Consider the following 21,084-nt stretch of genomic DNA (forward strand, 5'->3'; position numbering starts at 1 on the left):
AATTGAGACATTTTGGGGAGTCCCACATAGTTTAAAATATTTGAAAATAGTCATATTTCTTGACTGATTATAGTAGAATTAATATAGTTTAGAGAGTCCGAGTTAATTTGATGTCAGTTCCTAATTTAAAGGAAGAGATTTGAGGACTCAAAGAAGACTATGATATAGGATTTTTAATTTCATCAGGAGCTCAATTCTATCTGGAGCTCAAAAGAGATGGAGATTTGTTTTGCATGAGTCCAAATATAACAAGAGATATGGATTAGATAGGAGCAGGATGGTAGAGATAGCTATATATATAGAGATATAAGTCAAGTATAGATTAGATGATGACCCATGCATCAAGTGGTAAAAAAAATCATATATTGTTACATGTTATTTAAACCGTCCATCTTTTTAATCACTTAATGCATAGGCTAAGTGTGAGGATATGTGCAGACATGTGTTTAGTCCTACATTTGTTATTCACCGAAAAATTTGGGGTACTTATACTGGACTAAATAATCCAAAAAATATCTTCGGTCTAACCATTTTGGGTGAGATCCTTGGTTGTTATAAATAATATCAAAGTGGTCCCAGCCCATGGCCCATATGGACTAGGGGATACTGCAGTAGAGACTTATTGAGGCTGACCATGGGCCAATCGTGGTCTTATAATTAGATTTTAATAGATTTAAACCCTTAGCCTAACGAGGATGGCAAAGTTTAAACGGGGGGTGTATGTGAAGATTCATGTGGGTTTGTGTCTAGTCCCATATCGGTTATATATAGAAACCACCCTTCACATGCTCTATCCATCTTTGCATCCTCCAAATTGGTGAGCGAGGATCAATGGACAATCTCTCCTTGTTATGCATCATTCCTGAAATTTTTTGAACCAAACAGTAGATAGGGGGGCTATATATCATTCTAACCCCATCCATTCTTCCTCTCATAACCCTAACCAAACATAATGATAAAGTTACATCATTTTTAAATTGGATGATAGGAATCCCACAATGATGATCTAAGCTATTGAATGGGAGCTATTATGTCTAACCTGTTTATATATAAAAAATCATATGATTTGAAGAATCCTATCCTATGCCTTAAGTAGTCAACAATCAGATAATCTAAATAACATAAAACAATATATGTTTTTTGAACACTCAATGCGTAGCCTAGAGGTCTCTAAATTATATGTTTTTTGGTGTATAAGTTCGAATCATTGATAAGCAACCCCCATCATCCAATTCAAAACATGTATAATTTAATAAGTCACACCAAATATAACTTAATCCTAAACATCTCTCCGACTCATTGTACGTGCATACACACATACATATATAATAGATCTAACATGTGGGAGCCTATACAGTAATCTAGATGAGATCGATCTAGACCAAATTATCAGGACGTGACATGGATGATCTAAGAAACCTTAGCCCTTACATATCTTAGTGGTTAAAAAATATGCATTATTCATGTTATTTAAACTAATCATCCTTACCACTAAATATATAAGTGATTCATATGCCAAAGATCTCTAAGTTACATGATTTTTTGATGTGAACATATTAGAAATAGTAGATTATATTTAATGGCTCGAATCATGGAACATCGATGCTCCAAACCCCATCATATGGACAAGACTGACCTTTTTTTGGGCTCCAAATAACTTTACCATTGTCCATGGCAATATTATTTTGTTCTTCTAAAATATGTATCGTAAGTCTGACAATTTTCTTTACAGATATATGGGATTAATACATGGGTTAAAAAAAAATACATGTAAAGCACTAGAACTAATGGAATTGCAACAGCATTAGCATAACATTGTATAGTATTAATTGAAACATTAGTTTTGTTGTTTATAAGCACGAGCACCTTTTCCTTGTGTTCTTTGCAGTTGTACAAAGAAGTGAGAAATTGAAACTTGTATAATTTAAACATTTTATACATTTTTTACGTCAACCAATATATTGCTGCGAGACGCATCGTCCACTCCTCAAGCAATAATATTATCCACATTTTACGAATCTTTTCAAACTTGCGATTAGACAAAAATAATTTAGTGCAATTTGTGACAAGCACTTTAATGTCTTTGTATATCTCGAATTGTGGAATATTAACTAAAGCAGAGAACCTGTGTTTTGGATTAATGGCAAAACAACGTGTAATATTTATTCACGAGATTTGTATTAACCAACAATCACCCAAATTGTTATAGGAGTTATGTATTTTTCAAGATCATGAGATATACTTGTCAGCGTTTTCTATTAAAAAAATAAATCACCTTATGATAAGAATTATGCCTACTTCAACGCACGAGATATATTTGTCAAAGTGTTACATTTTATCTCATATCATTTAATGCACAAATTTGAAGGCAATATCAATTGCAAAGTTAAGCAAACATCGAAACCAAAATCATAGTTAGTGTCGGTCTGTCCTCACTTTTATTTCTTATTTTAAAATTTTAATTTTAAAATAAAAAATAATATATTAGTACTATTATTTTATTTTTATTTTTAAAATAAGTTTTATTACATTTATACAAAAGAAAATAGAAAAAAATCTTACTTTCAATGTTCAAAAAAAAATTAGATATTTTTTTACTATCCACAACGCTACCTCTACTATCACTACCGCCATTACTTTTATTGTTGCCATCGCCACCTCTCCCACCACCAATGTTGCCTCAAGCACACTGTCGCCACTATATTATTTCCGCCAAATCTTCATGAACACATCGCTGTTATCGTCGCCATCACCCCCATCATCGTCGCTGCAACATTGCTGCCTGTTACCTCTACCGCACCACTGCCACCATTGTCTTTTACTCCATATCTGCCATTGCCATAATACCAGCATTGTTATCACCACCACTACTAAAACTACCTTTGCTACTGCCATACCACTGCTACCATCATTGTCATCTCTCCTATACAATTAGCCTTGCCACCAACACCATCGCACGTCTATCACCATCATCTCCCCGGTATCATAATGCTCATACTTTCTAAAAAAATTAACTTTACCAAATATATTTTAAAAACAAAATGAGACGGTAGATATTTTTGAATATCACAATCATGCCAGCCCTATACTAGTATAGCTTGTTGACACTAGAAATAGACATTTCCCGGATAATACAAAAACGTAATATATTGCAAAAAAGACTTGGCTACCTTACTCAATCGCCTTTCAGAGAAAGTCACAATAACAGATGAACATACATTTGTTACATGAAATTGAGTCACAATAACAAATTAACATACATCTGCTACATGAACTTCATATTATGATCACCAGACAAAAATCATAACAAATAAAACAATCACGTTGACTCTTCTTCCTCCCACTATGATTAATACTAATGTATATGCTAATCCTTGTTAAAACTGTAATTTTGTCACACACAAGAAAACCGACACTAATCCCTAAATCGCTAACATAACTCTAGAACCTTCTAAGATTTTCAAATGGCCAGGAAAAAGGGCAAAAAGAATTTCACAAAGCAAGGTTCTTTGTTATTAGGAAATGATTCGCTCATTTTCCATTTAGCCCCCAAAATCTAGCACCAGATCAGTATATAGCGAAGCGAACCTTCGACTTTCCCCTTGGAGGTGGGGAAATTCAAAACACCCTCCTGTTTTTTCGAAACCCCGCCCACTTTCTTCCACCCGTTTACCAAAACCCCACCCGCCCCTCTCCTCCCCCATATCCCCACCAAAATCCTAAGCCCGAGATCTCATCGTCTCTCCCTGTCTTCCTCGCTCGCTCGATCACCCTCCATCGCCTTCTCCGATGGCCCTGGCCTGCGATCTCCCCTGCGACGGCGACGGCGTCTGCATGGTCTGCAAGGTGGCACCGCCGGAGGCGGAGGTGGTGCTCTGTCGGACCTGCGCCACACCGTGGCACGCCCCGTGTCTCGCCCGCCCGCCGGAGACCCTCGCCTCCGTCGCCGATTGGGAGTGCCCCGACTGCTCCCCGTCGGCCGCTACGTCGATCCCCGCCCCCGCCCCCGCCCCCGCCCCCGCCCTGTCCGGCGCCTCCGGCGACCTGATCGCCTCCATCCGGGCGATCGAGGCCGATACATCGCTGACCGAGGAGGAGAAGGCGAGGCGGCGGCAGGCGCTGGTGAGCGGAGGCGCGGCGCAGACCGTCGATGAGGAGAAGGGAAAGAAGAATAAAGGCGAAGGGGAGGACGACGACGTTCTCGATCTCTTCGATGAGAAGTTCAAATGTGCCTTCTGCATGCAGTTGCCGGAGCGACCGGTCACCGTTAGTACTGATTTCCCCCTTTTCTCCATTTCCCCGCTCTTTTGTTACTAAAATCTGATGACTAATATTGTTCAAAAAAGCTGTGATCGGAGACTGATGGATGCCCTTGTCTCGATCTGCAGAGATTTTTAGATATAATTTGAAAGTCAAAGATATCTGTTCAATTTATTTTTTCTCGACGTAACATTTGCTATCTTGCTCCTTGGGCTGCTCACCGGACAAAATAATAGCTTTACTCAAATCTTTAGTATCTAATCTGTGATGTCTCTCGATTCATATGATCTTTGAGTGTTTATGTTAGCATCGTTCCGTCCATATATCTGTCTTTCTTGTATGTTTTTTATCATGAATTAGAGAACATGCAGATAAGTATGATTATAGAGCCTAAAATCGAGTCTATAATGAATTTCTGTGGTCTGATCCGTTCGATTTTTTCTAATACAACAAACTCCAACAAAATAGTTAAGTCAAACCCCTTGTTTGATATCTGCTAGGGTTTTTACTATTCATTTCATAGGAGAAGTTTCAAGGAGATGCATACGATTTTTTTTTTTTTTTGTCATTAGGAAAGATCGAACTCTTACCAAGGAGAGTTGGATTGTGGGAGAAGCTGAGCAAAATTGAGGAGGCAAAAAAGGTGATCATTAGTTGTTTGTGTTCATGTCTAATTTTCAGGGTTCTTGTAGCTTAAAGTTGATATTAACAAAGTTTTCTTTATTTATTTATCAGCCTTTTTTCTGTAATCTCTGTTTATTAATAAATGAGCATCAGAGTTTTTTTAAAGAAAAAAATCATTTTTTTTGGGATAGTTGCATTATATTCTAAATAACCAGCTTTCTCCCGAGTATTTTGGTTATCTTGTAATTCTGACCATACATCTTGCATTATATGCTTATCCTTCCCTTTCACGATGAAATGATTTTTTTCCCTCTCCTTTTTAATATTTTACATTGTCGGGAACTTGTTAAAATGTTTTACACGTTTTTATTTTCACGCCTTTTTTTATGAATTAATTTGTTTTGTGGCTCATGGGGGTGGGCTTTGGTGCAATGGTATGGTTGCTCTATTGTGACTTGGCTATATAATTTGACCTTCCCCAGACCTTGCAAAGCAGGAGCCTCATGCATAGGGATGCTCTTTTTTTATTTACTCTATGGTTCATGTGTTCTAAATTGCATTCATCTATCTCTTTCTCTTCATGTTTCTTGCTGAGGGCCTGCATATTTGACAAATGATAAAGTATTGTTTGAACCTGCAATTGCACTTAGTGATATATAGAGAGAAGCAGCATGCCTTTGCCCAACAATGGTCAGTGATCCTTCATTCTTCTTGTATAGCCATTAAAAAAACCTTGCCCCTTGTTTTCTTCCCTATATTTGTCCTTTTTTCTCATTCCTTTTTTAAATACAAATTTTGCTTGTGTTATATCTGTATTAATGAGCTGAAAGTATGAACCTTATTGTTTTTCAAGTCTGCTCACCTGCTGCAATTAGCTGTCCTTCAAGCTTATTGTAAAATTCTTTTCCTTTTAGTTCTCTGTCTTGCATTTTGCTTTGGTTGGACTTAAATCAGCGAGTGTAGATACTATAATCTAGTTAGCATCAAAGCATCTCACTGCTTAGATAAATGGTTATTCTGCTACTGATTTATGTAATGCAAAATGTTTCATGTGGTTGCTTGAAGGACATAGCCTTTTAGCGGTAGAAGTGGTTAGATTTAATAGTTGGAGCTCCGAAGTTGATAAAAGTAGAAGTCAGAGAAGTGGAAGAATCGACATTTTGAAATTCATTATCAAAAACATGATCAAAGTCACTCAAAATTGAAAATTTAGTTGCCACATATTATGGTAGTATTCTTGACCTAAATGCCAATATTTATCAATATTGGCCAGACGTTGAGATGCTTTATATGGATATGTTGGCCATTTTTCTTTGTTGATATAAGCTAGTATACATTGAAAAGTTTGATTGATATACTTGTTGTCTTGGTTGATATTTTTCAACATATATGCAAAAATATATCCTGATATAATCATGTCCTTGATAATCATGATTGAGATGAAGGTGTCCTTTAAATTTTTCTAATTCAAGCTAAAATATGTCCCTAGTATCTTAGAAGACATAGTTGAGATGTCCATAGTTTTGGTTCTTTATTGATGTGAGTATTCATTTGTTATTCCTTACATTTTTATAGGTATTATTAGGCACTTGTCATATAATTAATTATCTTTTTTCATATGTGCATTTGAAAAGGTTATGCTGTTAACTGCAAAAGTAAACAAAAAAGAAAAAACAGAGTCATAGAAGTAGTTAAAAAAGCTGCTGTGTTTGAAAATATATGTTAATTCTTTTTTTGTGCTAATCCATGAGCTGCCAAATTTTGTGATGTGTATGGTTATGGTCTTATATCATATTAAGATTCGTTTATGCTGAATAAGCAAAAAATGATAGTTCATATACCTTATCTAGATCATAGAATATATTGATTTTATATAACATTCTTGTTAATGCTACTTTCTTAACTACATTGCATAATAAGTTTGATGATTAAATTTGCCGTAAGTGGTGTTATGTTTACAATGTTGTACAAATTATATTTAATTTAATGTTAATATTAATCCCTATGTTTATGTAGTGGTGCCACTACCACATCACTACTACATAAACAATGCTATATCTTTTCTTAAGGATAAGTACATGTGTTTGAATGTAAACAATGTAAAACTGTCTCTATTTTCTTTTTTGTATTTTTGCTTTTCTTGAACTATGTCTGAGTTTTGAGCTTCTTTCTTGTTAATTCATGAAGAGATATTAATATTTTTTAATTTTCAGCTATGTTCGCCAAATTTTAATATCCAACTGTGATATTGGTTGAAATTTTTCGAATCTTGATAATTTAAATTTATGAAAAATGTTCAAACAATTTATTTTTTCCATTTTGGTTTGAGCTTGGTATTGGTTAAGATTGAGTTTTGGTGGTCATTTATTCTAAAATCTTTTCAAATGAACCCATTTAAAATATGTCATGATAAGCCTAGCATAGCGATTTCTAATATTAAATGGGCTTTCACTTCATTTAAGACAAGTTTAAGATATAATCATGGGACTTGTTCCAAAAAAAAGATTACTTGTCAACAAGAAATTACATTGGAACATTAAATGAAGACTTAAGAAGGCATGATATTAGGCTTATAAGCAATCCATTTAGACTATTAATTCTTTAGAGACTAAGAATTGATCTTATCGTAAATTTTGTGGGGATAAATGGTGCAATTCATAATCAACTCTCACTTTGATGGGTTCCCACTAGCTGTTTGTAGTTTTGCATTTTGGTCTTATTGAGAGACAGTTTCTTCTTTCAACTACTTGTGGCATTGGAGAGGACCCATAGAGGGCCCAGGGAAAGATTTGAGTAAGAAAGGCTGCATGATGGAGTCAGAGAGTTGGGAGTTGTGTGGGAGCTCCCTTTCTGTAATTGTCTCAAACACAACATCATGTGAACTGCCATTATATGCTACTACAATCCCTAATGGACAAATTCAGCTGATATATGGGCTTATATGGTTGAATGCTTATATAGAAATAAGGCACCACCTTTCTTCTATTACTTTCTTGCGATCAGTTATACTAATAATATTTTTTATACTCTGAGCAATTTTATCAAATCCTTTTAGAGCATGGTCTTTAGTGCCTTTACTTGACATTTTAAGGCCTATGACCCTCTTTTGTACAAGTTTTTTTTTGCCTTGAATATGTTAAGCCCTTTTTGGTCTCTTCCTTAAATGGATGGCTTTGGGAAGGAAGCCTCGCCTATTTTTGGCTCATGAAAGTTATTTTTCTTCATCATTGGAGGCATCTTTGTATTTAGTCTATTTTTCAAATTTATGTAAAAGGTATATATATTCCCTTTTTTTGGTTGTCTTGATATTGCTTGAGATTGGTGTACTTTTAGAACTCCTACATTCTACCAGTTGGTTTTAGTGGAAACCTGTGCATATAACAATTTAATGCAGTGGAGAATTGGGCACTTGTGCTATGTTAATGGCTGCAACTAGGTTGTTTCAGATTAGAATATTTCTTAAGGCTCTTGTGTCCAAGCTATTAACAAATAGTTTGTTGATAGGGTTTGCGAAATTTATTCTAGGAAATAGTTGGTTGATAGGGTCTGTGAAATTTATTCTAGATTTAATAAGGCTAGATTTGATATTTTAGCTTGTTGCATATTTTGCAAAGCATGTATGACTATCATTAGTCATTTCATGCCTACTTTCATTTTTACTATAGATAGGTAGGTGTTTAATCCAATGTTTTTGAATGTTGAGATATAAATCATGTTGATGGGACATTCTTATTTGGATGAATTGAGGTCGCAGTTTATCTCTGGTAAAATGGAAGGTGTGGTAAGAGAACTGAGATATTACAATCCAATAGCTAGATTAATATATAAAAGCCAAGATATTGTTATCTCGGCAAATATAGTAAAATTTAGATCTAATACTATTTTAAGGCATTTATTTTGATACTATAAAAATATATTAAGGTTATATAAAAGGAAGGAAAAATCTTGGTTGATATTGTTATTGTGTTACTTGATATCTCGGCATACATTAGTTTTGTTGGCTGAGATAATATGGGCTAGGATTTTGAATATATCATATTGGTGTGCCTTGTAGCAATGCAAATCGGTATCTTGGTTGAGATCAACAACTCCCTCCCCTAAAACACACATAGATATTTATTTATTTATCCAAATAGAGGGCATAGCCCCATGGAGCATTAAATAAGCAAATAGATCCTGATCTATTAATTTAAGTGCGGTTTGACAGAGGTTTAGACATTATCAATTCCAATTCTACTTGATCTTATCTCAATCACTTGTCTGCCAGGCTTGCCAATTGATAGGTTCTCTTAATAATGTGGGAAGGCTTGAAAGCATTAACCTGCTGTGTGTACTCCAAATATTCTTTAGAATGGGATGGTGGAGATGCTAATAGGTGGTGAAAACCTTGGTTTGATCTTTCTAAATTTGCTTCATATTGCAGTAAGCTAGTAACTTTGGGAAACTATATAATCAATCCAAAAGGACTTAGAAAATGCCAAGAAGTTTTTTCACAGTTTGTCTTAAATTCTGATTCTCTATATAGCTAAATGGCAAGCCTTCATAGTTAATTAAGTAAACTTATAATAATATATATGAGTATGGATCAAGGTTGTAAGTACTATATGATGTCCCGTGCCAGCATATAATGGGTATAGTAGTATGTGCTAGTGGCACATAGTTGTGCCACATGCTGATATAGGACTAGCTTGATATGTTTTATCTGAATAGACTGACATTGCCTTTGCTTTAATCCTCGGTTTGGATGGGTCATATATTACTCGCCATCTCAAACTTTGAGTGATTAACGACTATTTCCTAATTACAACCTTGGATGAAATTGTTATATATATATATATATATATATATATATATATATATATAGAGAGAGAGAGAGAGAGAGAGAGAGAGAGAGAGAGAGAGAGAGAGAGAGAGAGAGAGAGAGAGAGAGAGAGTATGCTTGGCTGCACTCAAATGGATTCTCACTTAATAGGTCAGGTCTAGATTAGATGATGGAGGTCCTACATCGATGATTTGAGCTATTCTTGTGATCTACTACTTGTAAATTGCTTACAAAAAAATTCATGCGATTTTGAGGCTTCTAGCCTATGCATCATGTGGTGAAGAAAACATGTATTGTTTCATGTTCTTTAAGCTATCCAATATTTTGACCCCTTGATGCATAAGCTAGGGATCTCCAAATTACATGACTTTTGGTATGTATGCAGTTTCGAGATAATAGATCGCATCTAATGGCTCAAATCATTGATGTGGGCCTATCATCTCATCCAGACCTAGCTAGATTTGATTGGAGATCCATTAGTATGTAGCCAAGTCCATCTCTCTCTCTCTCTATCTATATACATATAGCTAATTTAAACTGGGGCATCCAAAGAGAATTGAACTATATTTGGTCTAGTTGTGGCTAAAGTTGTATATGTTATATAATTGTGAGTTGATCCTTTTACATCCAACTTTAATTGCAGGGACATGCTTTGCATGATTCTCCATGTCAATGTAGCAATTACTTGCATTATCCATAATTGGCATTCAATCGCACGAGAACAAATAATTTTGCCTGGACTTGCATTTAGGAAGAAGAACTTTAATTTCATATTCCTTTTTTGGTGTTTATTTATTAAACTTCCTAATTTTAACAGATGCATTTCATTGAATATTTTATTGAAAATTGGTTAGTGTTAGGAGCCAGTAATTAGTATAGTTAAGAATGACATTTATGCACACCTACATGGTCTTGTCTTTCTTTTGTTTCCAGAAATTTTTCCAAGACCTCTTAGCTTACTTGGTGCATAGTAAACTAGATTTGACCGACTGGTTGATACTAAACAACCAGGCTATTCAAATTTTGTAACTCGATATAGGATTGCCTTCTCTCCTACCTTTCTCAGTCAAGCTCAAATTATTTTTCATCCCTATTGGTTAACAAATGTCCACAACTTGTTGATTACACCATATTATTCAACAACCTTCTTAGTTGTCATGATTTGAGAGAAAAGCCAAGCCAGTCTTTTATTGTCGAAGCATAGTAACTAGAAACTTCTACCTAGTGTTCTCTGTGCACTTCAGAGCCTTTTTTGCATCTCACTGCTGCACTTACTCCTTGTTACTCTAAATATTTGAGATTATTGGTTTCCTGCTCCAGCATCTGAATATACCTTGACACCTTATCCTCATTTGGGTAATGAAGCCTAAAAGAAGATAATGCTTTTGGAGATGGATTGACACAATATCTTCTCCTGACTTGCACTTGTGGAAGGATATCATGATGTTGTCAAGGAGATTTTTGCATAAATAAACCAATATTTCTTGCAAGAACAGCATTATACAGAGTATAATTTTAGATTTTGGGTTGTAAGTGGCAATATACTGAGTATAATATTTGATTTTGAGTTGTAAGCCATTCCCATGCTTCCCCCTTCGATCTTCGGTAAGAGAATTATGAAGAAGATGGAAACTTCTAGTCGAAGGCTTTGCTTTATGCTCTTCATCATCTTGAACATCCTCTTAAATATCTTATCTAACTCCTTGTTTTTGTGTGGTCACCATATTTTTGCTTCTGTTATCGTTTTTTCAGCTTATCACCTCGATTTTTGACATATTTCTCTTGTTGTAACATCACTACTTTTCTGATTAGTTGGCATGAAAAGAAGGTGAAAAAAAGACAATGGAGGTTTGCAAGAGGTGATGTGTGTCTTAATAAGAGTTTTTCAAATGGAGAGAAATGACAAGCGGTAACAGAGAAAAAAAGATGATAATTTTATTGTTAGCCCACCATTGGTATGCATGATTATAATAGTTCACTTGTGCTTCACTGTAAATTCATCAGCTTATACAATCTATACAAAACAGGTTATGGCAAGCTCAAAACTATGTACTGGTCACTAATTGGGTCCTTTAAAAGTCTATGACGTTGTCTAAACCCTTCTGTAAAGAAAAAAGTTTTTCGCTTATAATGCCCTAGAAAAATGTCAGCATTATTGATCAATCCGTAATTTTTTAAAATGCATATTTACAACAGATCATGCCAATGGAAGGAACTTGAAATGTTTTAGATGTTATACCTAATTTCTGTGTGCGTCCATCGGATTTAATCCAGAACTTGTTATATTTTACCCTAATTTATGTGTGTGCCCTTCCTTTTAGTGATATTTCCATTTTTTCCTTTTATTGAATATAGGATCTTTTTGGAAATGTGGAATGCTAGAGAAATTCAAATTATGTGAGACTTAGAAGATGTCATAGAGTCCAGGGAGAGCTTTTCTTCTTATTCTTTGTCAGGCAAAAATTGTGCTCTCTAATGCATGAAAATTTTGTTACTCCTTTCCAATGCGTATCGAGGAATAACTTCACCAACCACTATCATGTCCAAAGCCTGTCTATTGCTCCAAATTTGAAGCTCAAATAGGTTTATTGAAGTAGTGGATATTGGAACTTAGAAGTATCTTAAAGCTTCAATATAATCCTCTTTGAAGTAAAAAAAAGATATCCATCTCTGATGAGGAATCAAGAATTTGGGGTTTCAGATTGTGAAAAGATATGAAAGATTGGTGGCTGTGCATTAGCAATCTATTTAAGAGTGCTCAGTCAAAGAAAGTCCACTTCTCATTAATGTTTGGGGTATCATGTTTTCATTTGTCATGGGACCAGGAGTTGAGAAACTTTTTGTTTTTGTCAGAGGTTGGCTTGGAGAGAATTAGATTTGTGAATGGGTTTTGATGTGGGTAAAACCATCATTTCTGGTGTAGATTGAACTAGAGTTTTTAATGACTTTTGATGTTTCTGCTTTAGGTTAACATAAATCTGTCGTAGCGAAGTCATATATATACCTAATAATGAAGTTCCTTCAGAAACAACCTTATAATTGTATATTGTATGGGGTATTGCACAAACAACCATTAAAATGGAACCAACTTAAAAATTTACCGTATTAAGAAATAGTTACGAAATCACTGAAGACATGATTGGATGAGCGGCATGAGCTACAGCTTAAAACAGACATTCTTGAACACTATCAGGATTTTCTGAAAATAACTTGAAACTAATTTGAGAATCACATCATTGCCGTTATTTCCAAATGTTTTTCCTATATGGAGCTTTTCATTGCTTGGGATTTGGTTGCTATATTAAGGAAGTATTCACACTTGAACTATGTCTGAGCGATGCTAAATCATACACATTCAAGCTTTATCTGTTATTTAACTGAAAATGACCGAGCTTTTTTTGAACAAGTTGGTTCATTTCCAAAGCCTACATTTTCCTGTTAAGGCATGGATCATTTTAGTAGATATTATGGTAGGCTGCTAATTTGTTGTAAATCATATAAGAACTGTGTTGAATTCCTGGTTAAGTTAACTCTGAGCAAGAGTGGGACCTGTATAAAAATCAGTGTTAGTTGGCTAGCTACGAAACAAGGACGTGGATATGAGATACTAAAAGGTAGGATATAGATCCGATGAATATGACGATAAATAAGTATCACTTGTTTACATTTGTAACCATATTATATTTTGTAGATATTGATGGTAGTTTAGTTTGCAAACAATTTTACAGTTCTAGATCTCTCCATTTTCTTTCTGTTCAATTTTAGATATTGATCTTTGAATTTTTGAATTTTTTCTTATAATTGTTTTATATTTGAATTTTGATCCCCTGTTGATTTCCTTTTCTTGCTCCTGCAGACGCCCTGTGGTCACAACTTCTGCTTAAAATGTTTCCAGAAATGGGTCGGGCAAGGTAAACGTAAATGTGCAAAGTGTCGGGATCATATCCCAGCCAGTATGGCATCCCAGCCAAGAATTAATTCAGCACTTGTTGTTGCTATTCGCATGGCAAAGACCACAAAATTAGCATCAACGGGTAATTCAATACGTGTATATCATTTTGTGCGCAATGAGAGCAGACCTGAGAAAGCATTCACTACCGAGCGGGCCAAAAAGGCTGGGAAGTCGAATGCTTGCAGTGGTCAAATCTTTGTTACAGTCCCTCCTGATCATTTTGGTCCAATCCTTGCTGAGCATGACCCCAAAAGGAGCAAGGGTGTGTTGGTAGGGGAGTTATGGGAGGACCGTATGGAATGCAGACAATGGGGTGCCCACTTGCCTCATGTTGCAGGAATTGCAGGGCAGTCTGAACAAGGCGCTCAATCAGTTGCACTGTCAGGAGGGTATGAAGATGATGAAGATCATGGAGATTGGTTCCTCTACACTGGGAGGTACTGTAGTTTGAGCTAGCTGCTAGCTTAACTATATTATTGAAATTAATTGGTTTATTGGCTAATAATATAAAGACTCTTTTAGGAGATCTGTTGTGAGCTGCATTTTTCAAGTTTTTCTTCATAAAACAAAATTGAGAAGATCCACCTTTTTTTGTTCATTGGGCATTGACTTCTTTTTTTATATGACCTATTTTATTCCAATCTTTAGTGTTTTTTGATTCTCCATGAACAAATATGAATGTGGTTGATTTTATTGTGACAGTGGAGGGAGGGACTTGAGTGGAAACAAGCGAACAAATAAGAACCAGTCTTTTGACCAGAAATTCGAGAAGCTGAACAAAGCATTACGAGTTAGTTGCCTAAAGGGTTATCCTGTTCGAGTGGTGAGGTAGGTAGCTTGACTCTTTTGGAGAGCAAAATCATGTTACTATAGTTACAGATTATTTTTCTTCCTCAAATGGCAATAGATGCAGCAAAATTAATGTCAACATCTGTAAACATCATTCTTTCTCTTTTTTAGATTCACGATATGTTCTTTTATGGTTATGACAAAGCTTGTTGGTTATGGTTATGATATTTCTTTCATACAATATATTATATAATATCCAGTTAGTTGAGCATTAACGTTTTCATGCTTTGAAAAGGTGTTCTTGATACCAGTAAGGATGAGCATTTATGATGTGCCATCAGCTCATGACTCCATTAAGAAGCTTTACTGTTCTTGCAATTTAATTTTGGAGCATGAAGTCATTGACTAAATAAGTTTTCAACATCCCCGCTTTACCAAACATCTCTTATTAGAATGCCATTTTTTATATTATGAGCAGATCCCATAAGGAGAAGCGTTCTTCATATGCACCTGAAAAGGGTGTGAGATATGATGGAATATACAGGATCGAGAAATGCTGGCGTAAAGTTGGTGTTCAGGTGTTCTGTTTATTTCCTCCTTTTTTGCTTGTTTGCAACTGCTTTGAAATAAATGTAGTTATTGATAATGGTTTGGAACCTGTTCAGGGTTTTAAGGTTTGCAGATATCTTTTTGTGCGATGCGATAACGGACCAGCACCATGGACCAGGTTTACCTCTTCAACTCCTTTTTCTTATCTATTGATCAATTTTGTGCATTTCCCTTTTTACACTTCTTTTTTGGAGGCACTTACTGCTGTAGCAAACAAAGATCAACATGCATATTTGTCACAAGTATCAGGGATATGATTGTTGAGTACTAGGGATCATTGCTACTCAAGAATGAAATGATTTAAAGTTTCTGGTCCAAATGTTGAGTACATTATCGTCAAACTATTCTCCTTATAAATATCTGAAGTCTATATGTACATGATTTATATGGTTACTGCTTGTCCGAATGCACGACTTTTTTTTAAGAGTACATGGAGTGCAACTTTCTCCGAATATCTGGGATCAGGCTTGATGGCTATGATTATTAGAATGTTTAGAGATAGAGATGGAAAAGCTAGAATGCTTGGGAGAGCATTTGGCCCAAATGCGTCCTTATGATAATTATTGATAATTCTATCCGAAAATGAAAATCCACATTGTTGATCATGATTTGCAATATCTAAGTTGCCTAGAAACAAAAAATCATGTATTTTTAGGTAATGGACAATTTTAATGGTGTGATACCATATTTTGGTTTTATTTATCATATAGAAGCATCCAAATCATCTGTATTTTGTTCAGTATGTGTTTTAGTCAAGATCAGTGATTTGGATTTTTGAATCATGTAATCCACAATATACTTTTGCTCACTATTTATATTGCTATTTTATATTTTGTGTCTTCTAGGCATTTTAGATGTTGCAGACTATGATCAATGGCATGCATTTCTATTTTAGAGGTTTATCATTAATTTTCATTGGAAATCATTGAGGCCAAGCACTCTCAGAAGCAATCTAGCTTTACTCCTTCTTTAGACACAAAAACATACATAAACATAAAGCATTCTAGCTTTATATGTAATGTATAGTTGGGCGCGCGCGTGTGTATATATATGTGCGGCTGTGGGTGTGCATGTGCTTCTACATATGTGCATGTGTGCGCATGTATATGGAGCATTTGGGGTCAAATGCTCAAAAGCAATATAGTTTTACTTCCTCTCTGAACACAGAAACACACACACAAATATACACAAATTTATGTGTAATGTATGTGTGTGAGCATTTAAGGAAAAATGCTCTTGAAAGCGTTTTAGCTTAGCTTACTCCCTAGACACAAAAGCATACATATATATAAATACATACACAAATTTATATGAGATGTGCATTTGTACATGTGTGTGAGATTTGAGGACAAATGCTCTCAAAAGCATTCTAGCTTTATTCCCTCTCTAGGCATGGATCGTGATTGAATTACAACATACTGCTAAAAATTTGGGGATACTTTAACTCATTAGTTCTTTAAATTAGAGTACTAAACAGTAACAAGGAGCCATTGACACAAGGAGCCAGTAACTAGGAGGTTTGAATCGAACCTTAAGAAAGTTTTGGAGAGCTAGGGCTGGAAATGGGCTCGGGTCGGATTTTGGGCTAGGCCCGAAAGAGTTCAAATCAGGTTTGGGCTTGAATATAGAGCCCATTTATTTTTTGGGCCGGGCTTGGGTATGTCACTGGCACGACCCAAACCATAGCCCGAATAAGCCCCGAATGTAGGCCCGAATCAATTTGTTTTTGTATATTGTTATTTAGAGAGAATAATAAGGAAGTAAAGAACAAATTAAAATGGATTTAGTTAAAAATAATGTATTATATATAATTTACTTGTATTATAGGAGAGAGCCTAATTTTTAACTAGCTCATTTTTTTGAAGTAATATTCTGAAATATTAAATTTCAATCGAGTTCGGGCTGGACCTCTTTTTGGCCCAAATGTGTAATTCGGACTGACGCAATCGGATTTGGGTTGGATTATTCAAATTTTTTTTGGGACTAATCTTGTTCCGGAGCCCAAAAAAAATTTGGCGCTCGGGTAGGGGCATGGCCGGCCCGGCTTGGCCCACTTCCAGCCCTAGGAGGAGCTAATAGATGATAGAGAGTGAGGAAAATCCTTTTTAGGCAGTAAAAATCTTTGTTAGAGATTGCTCTGTTTATTAGAATGCCTTGAGTACAAGTGAATGAAGGGCTGGTTGAGAGAAGGGAGATTCCAATAAAAATTGGATGGAGAAAGTAATAGAAGTTATATGAAGCGATGTTTATGGTACGAATTTTATTGTCTTTTGTTATGTTTATGGACTACCTGGAGCTAGTTTGTAACCCCATTTTTCCTTATGGCATTGGATGCAGTGATGAACATGGTGATCGCCCTAGACCTTTGCCTGTAATTCAAGAATTGAAGCATGCCACTGATACTACAGTAAGGAAGCAAAGCCCAGCATGGGATTATGATGTATGGACATGCTCCCCCCTTCTTCCTTCTATTTTTAAATTGCATGGTATTTGTTGAGCAAATGCGAGAAATTTCCACCAATTCTGCAAAAAATTATTAACTTACATTTGACAGTTTTTTAATTCATGAGTTTAAAAAAGAAAAATACAGCTATATATATAGCTACAGTTTTCTTTTTTTAATTGATGAAACAAAAAACTGTCAAAATTAGTTACTAGTTTTTAATTGATGAGCTAATTCAGCAATTAATAAAGAAAACTACAGCTATATATGTATGTATGTATTATCCTAGATCAAGTATCCATAGCAAGACCTTTCTCGTATCAACTTTTCTTAAATGATACTGACCATTAGCAAAGTTGAGTTTCTACCTGTAATTTTCATTAGTGGCTCAGCTGCATCAGTATGACTGCTTTAACAATTTTTATTATCAATATATCTGTTGAGCATTTGTATCTCTGACAGCTCAAAAGAATGTTATCTGTTGCTCTACAACATCTTGCACTCATGTTTTATATAATGATTCATATCTCTACAGATGAGGTTTTCATTGATATTAATATTAGAATAGCCTTCTTGAGATTCCATTCTGCACTTTTGTGCTTTCTTTATGCAGGAAGAACATGGTTGGAGATGGACTAGGCCTCCACCGCAGAGCAAAAGGTGTGCATCTTCTGGAAAATCAGAAAAGAAGAGAGGAAGGAAAGCAAACAAGCACAGCCAGAGCACGTCTGTGAGGGAGAGACTGTTGAAAGGTCCGTCTTCTGTGAACCTTACTTGTATATTGGTTCAACATTTCAGTCCTTCCCCGTCATTCAAATCACCATGGATGCTTGATTTCTTTTATTTAGTAATTCTCCTCAAACATTGCTCATCGATTTTGCAGAATTCAGCTGCCTAATTTGTGGGAAAGTGATGAGTCTTCCACTCACAACGCCATGTGCTCATAACTTTTGCAAGCAGTGTTTGTTAGGATCATATCCTGATCAGTCATTTGTGCGGGAGAGAACGCGTGAAGGAGGTCGAACCCTTCGTGCACAGAAAATTGTTAAGAAGTGCCCTTCTTGTCCAAATGACATCTCTGATTTTTTACAGAATCCACAGGTAATGGATTCTTGTAAAATACAACTCAAATGAAGTTTTAAATGGGAAACCATATAGAAAACCAGAACCAAAGGAAAATTGAGAAGAGTAAAAAACCTTTGTTCTTCTGCTAAGCAACAACTTATTTTCTGCTCGTTCCAGGTTAATAGAGAGCTTATGGATCTGATAGAATCACTCCAACAGAAAACAGCAGATGAGAATGTTGAGTTTAGTGAGGAAGGAAGTGCTGTTGTAGACAAGTCTGAAGAAGAAAGTAATTCTGGGAATGAGAAGCTGAATAATTATGGAAGTGACTCCATGGATGACAAGGAGAGTGATGAACAAATTAATGGTTTAGAGGGGAAGAGACCTACTGAGGAATCTATTGCACTAGGGGAGAAGCAGCTTGAGTCGGTAGGTGGAGACTCTGAGGTTAATGCTGAGGAAGTAGGAGAGGACTGCTCAAGCCACATGCACAGAACTGTCAACCAGGGCTCCCGGAAGCGGAGGAAAGCTGTCGCTCAGAAAAGAGCTGGTAAGAAGGCTAAAAGGGGCAAGGGTAATAATGTTATGGAGTGAAATGGGGAAGATTTTAATGAAGACCATGACTGACCGTTTGAACTTTGTAAACAATGAAGTGAGGTCTCCAAGCTTGGACAAGAGCTTCTAGTTCTCCAGCTTTCCACGAGCAGAAGAGTAATTGTCTTTTAAGTGCTTTGTTTCTGAACTGTCTTTCATTTGTTTGTGGCTCTTTATGAACGAGGGAGTTGAAAATCTTCATTTGGTGGTACTGTTTAATGCGCCTACTTATTTCCATTTTAAAGATGCCTGATGAAAGTTACTCTGACAAATCATACATTTTCTGGGCATCGTTGTTAGGCCTTTCTTCTTAGGCCTTTAAGTGAGTTCTATTTTGAGCATCGTTGTTACCATACAAATGTTTACCTGTTGCTTTAAATTAAAAAAAAACATATTGTTCAAGTTCTTGCTGTATGCTTTCAATTAAAAGATTACTTATATCCATATGTTTTAAAATTACATTTCAGTATTCATGCATATGACCCCTTTCTAAATTTGATTAGTTTATAAGTTGGCAGGTTGCACGAGCATTCTAGGTTTTGACATCTTGATTTCTAATGCTGAACCTCTTTAGCAGGTCTGTAACTGGACTTGTGTCCTTTTAATCAATTATATTTTTAAAAAACAATAAAGTAATAGCATCAAGGTGTTTGCTTGGACTTTCTATCAATTTTTGTTTGTTGCCCTTTTCCTACTGGTTTGGGAATTGTAGAAGTTAATATGAATGGGTGACATTTGCTAGATTTAGTTTTGCATGGGGCAAAATATATCTGCATCATAATCTATGATATTAGAAGTCTTGATGATTCTCATGCATGACAAAAATTGGTGCTTTAGAGGGTTTGAGTTAATCAAGTATTATAATTTCTGATTTTAATAATCTAATAAAATATCAGACAGCCAATTGATTCGAGGTGCCATTTTGCGGAGTTGTATTTATCGGAGATGATTTAGGAGGTGCTAGGGAAAGAAGTAATGGGGAAGGCGATTGGGTTAACTGTAGATGATTGCATGGAATGTAGACCAAGATGGATAAGATGACGAGTAGAAGGAAGATCAAGTGGGCTAGAGGAAGAAGCTTAAAGGAGAAGATGCTCGTCCAAAGTGACATCTGGAGAAATTCACATGCATGGGTTAACAGGATCATATTAATAATATCCTTTGTATCATAACTGTAGCCATGGGAAATACATTGAACAGGTAAAGCAGGATTTGGTGCGCTTACATGTTGGAGAGCATAGCAACAGGGGCTGCTCAATACATTTCGGGGCCTAAGATGAATCCAATAAATAAAGCTTTTTTTTATAATAAAATTTTTTAATAAGTATAAAATACTTAAAAAAATGATATGAAACTAGATAGCTATTAAGTATACTATTTCAACAAAAATACATGAATTCATCAAAGATCGGCAAGAATTTTTTTAATTTAATATAATTTTTGAATGAAAGCACAGAAAAGTAATTATCCTAAAAGAAGGGCCATGAAACTGACTAAATAACTGAGATAATACTCGGCAATACTGTTTGCCATGTCAAGCAGGAGCAGAATAGGAAAAGGTCATCCCATGGCACTTCATGGTTAAGGTAAAGAAAAGAATTTGTCCAGAAAACCTCCCTATAAGAGAAAGTAGGGGCATTATGGGAAATTCACTCCATTTGATTAATAAAAGTCCCATCCCACCATCTCCCCTTCAAGTGAGTACCCTAGCAGCAACTGCAACATCACAGCACAGCAGCCATTCAACCCCCTCCCTCCTTTTCTCTCTCTACCACCAAAGAGGGGAGAAGAAACCGAAACCAAAAAAGAGAAGGGATGGAAGATAAGAGTGGCTTCAGGCGTGTATCAAGCCAACCAAATCCCTCCTCTCTCTCCACCCAAAACAAAACTACTGTCCCCAACTTCCCAAATTGCCCCTCTGCAGGC

At 35.7% G+C, this 21,084-nt stretch overlaps 1 protein-coding gene across 2 annotated transcripts; it reads left to right on the plus strand.

Moving 5' to 3' along the window:
• Positions 1–3,564: 3,564 nt before the first annotated feature.
• Positions 3,565–19,560, plus strand: LOC103702448 (E3 ubiquitin-protein ligase ORTHRUS 2-like). 2 transcript variants are annotated; one of them, XM_026802736.2, is made up of 10 exons: positions 3,761–4,266; positions 4,833–4,903; positions 13,563–14,095; positions 14,361–14,486; positions 14,926–15,025; positions 15,113–15,174; positions 17,394–17,496; positions 18,113–18,251; positions 18,383–18,600; positions 18,742–19,560. In XM_026802736.2, the coding sequence occupies exons 1-10, from the start codon at positions 4,227–4,229 to the stop codon at positions 19,156–19,158; spliced, it is 1,809 nt and encodes a 602-aa protein (XP_026658537.1). In that variant the 5' UTR covers positions 3,761–4,226; the 3' UTR covers positions 19,159–19,560. The 2 variants fall into 2 exon arrangements, with proteins under 2 accessions (XP_008783108.2, XP_026658537.1); XM_008784886.4 differs by lacking the exon at positions 4,833–4,903 and having other exon boundaries at positions 3,565–4,266.
• Positions 19,561–21,084: the final 1,524 nt, after the last annotated feature.

The sequence above is a fragment of the Phoenix dactylifera genome, chromosome 7 (genome assembly GCF_009389715.1).
Source record: "Phoenix dactylifera cultivar Barhee BC4 chromosome 7, palm_55x_up_171113_PBpolish2nd_filt_p, whole genome shotgun sequence".
Taxonomy (NCBI): Eukaryota; Viridiplantae; Streptophyta; class Magnoliopsida; order Arecales; family Arecaceae; genus Phoenix; species Phoenix dactylifera.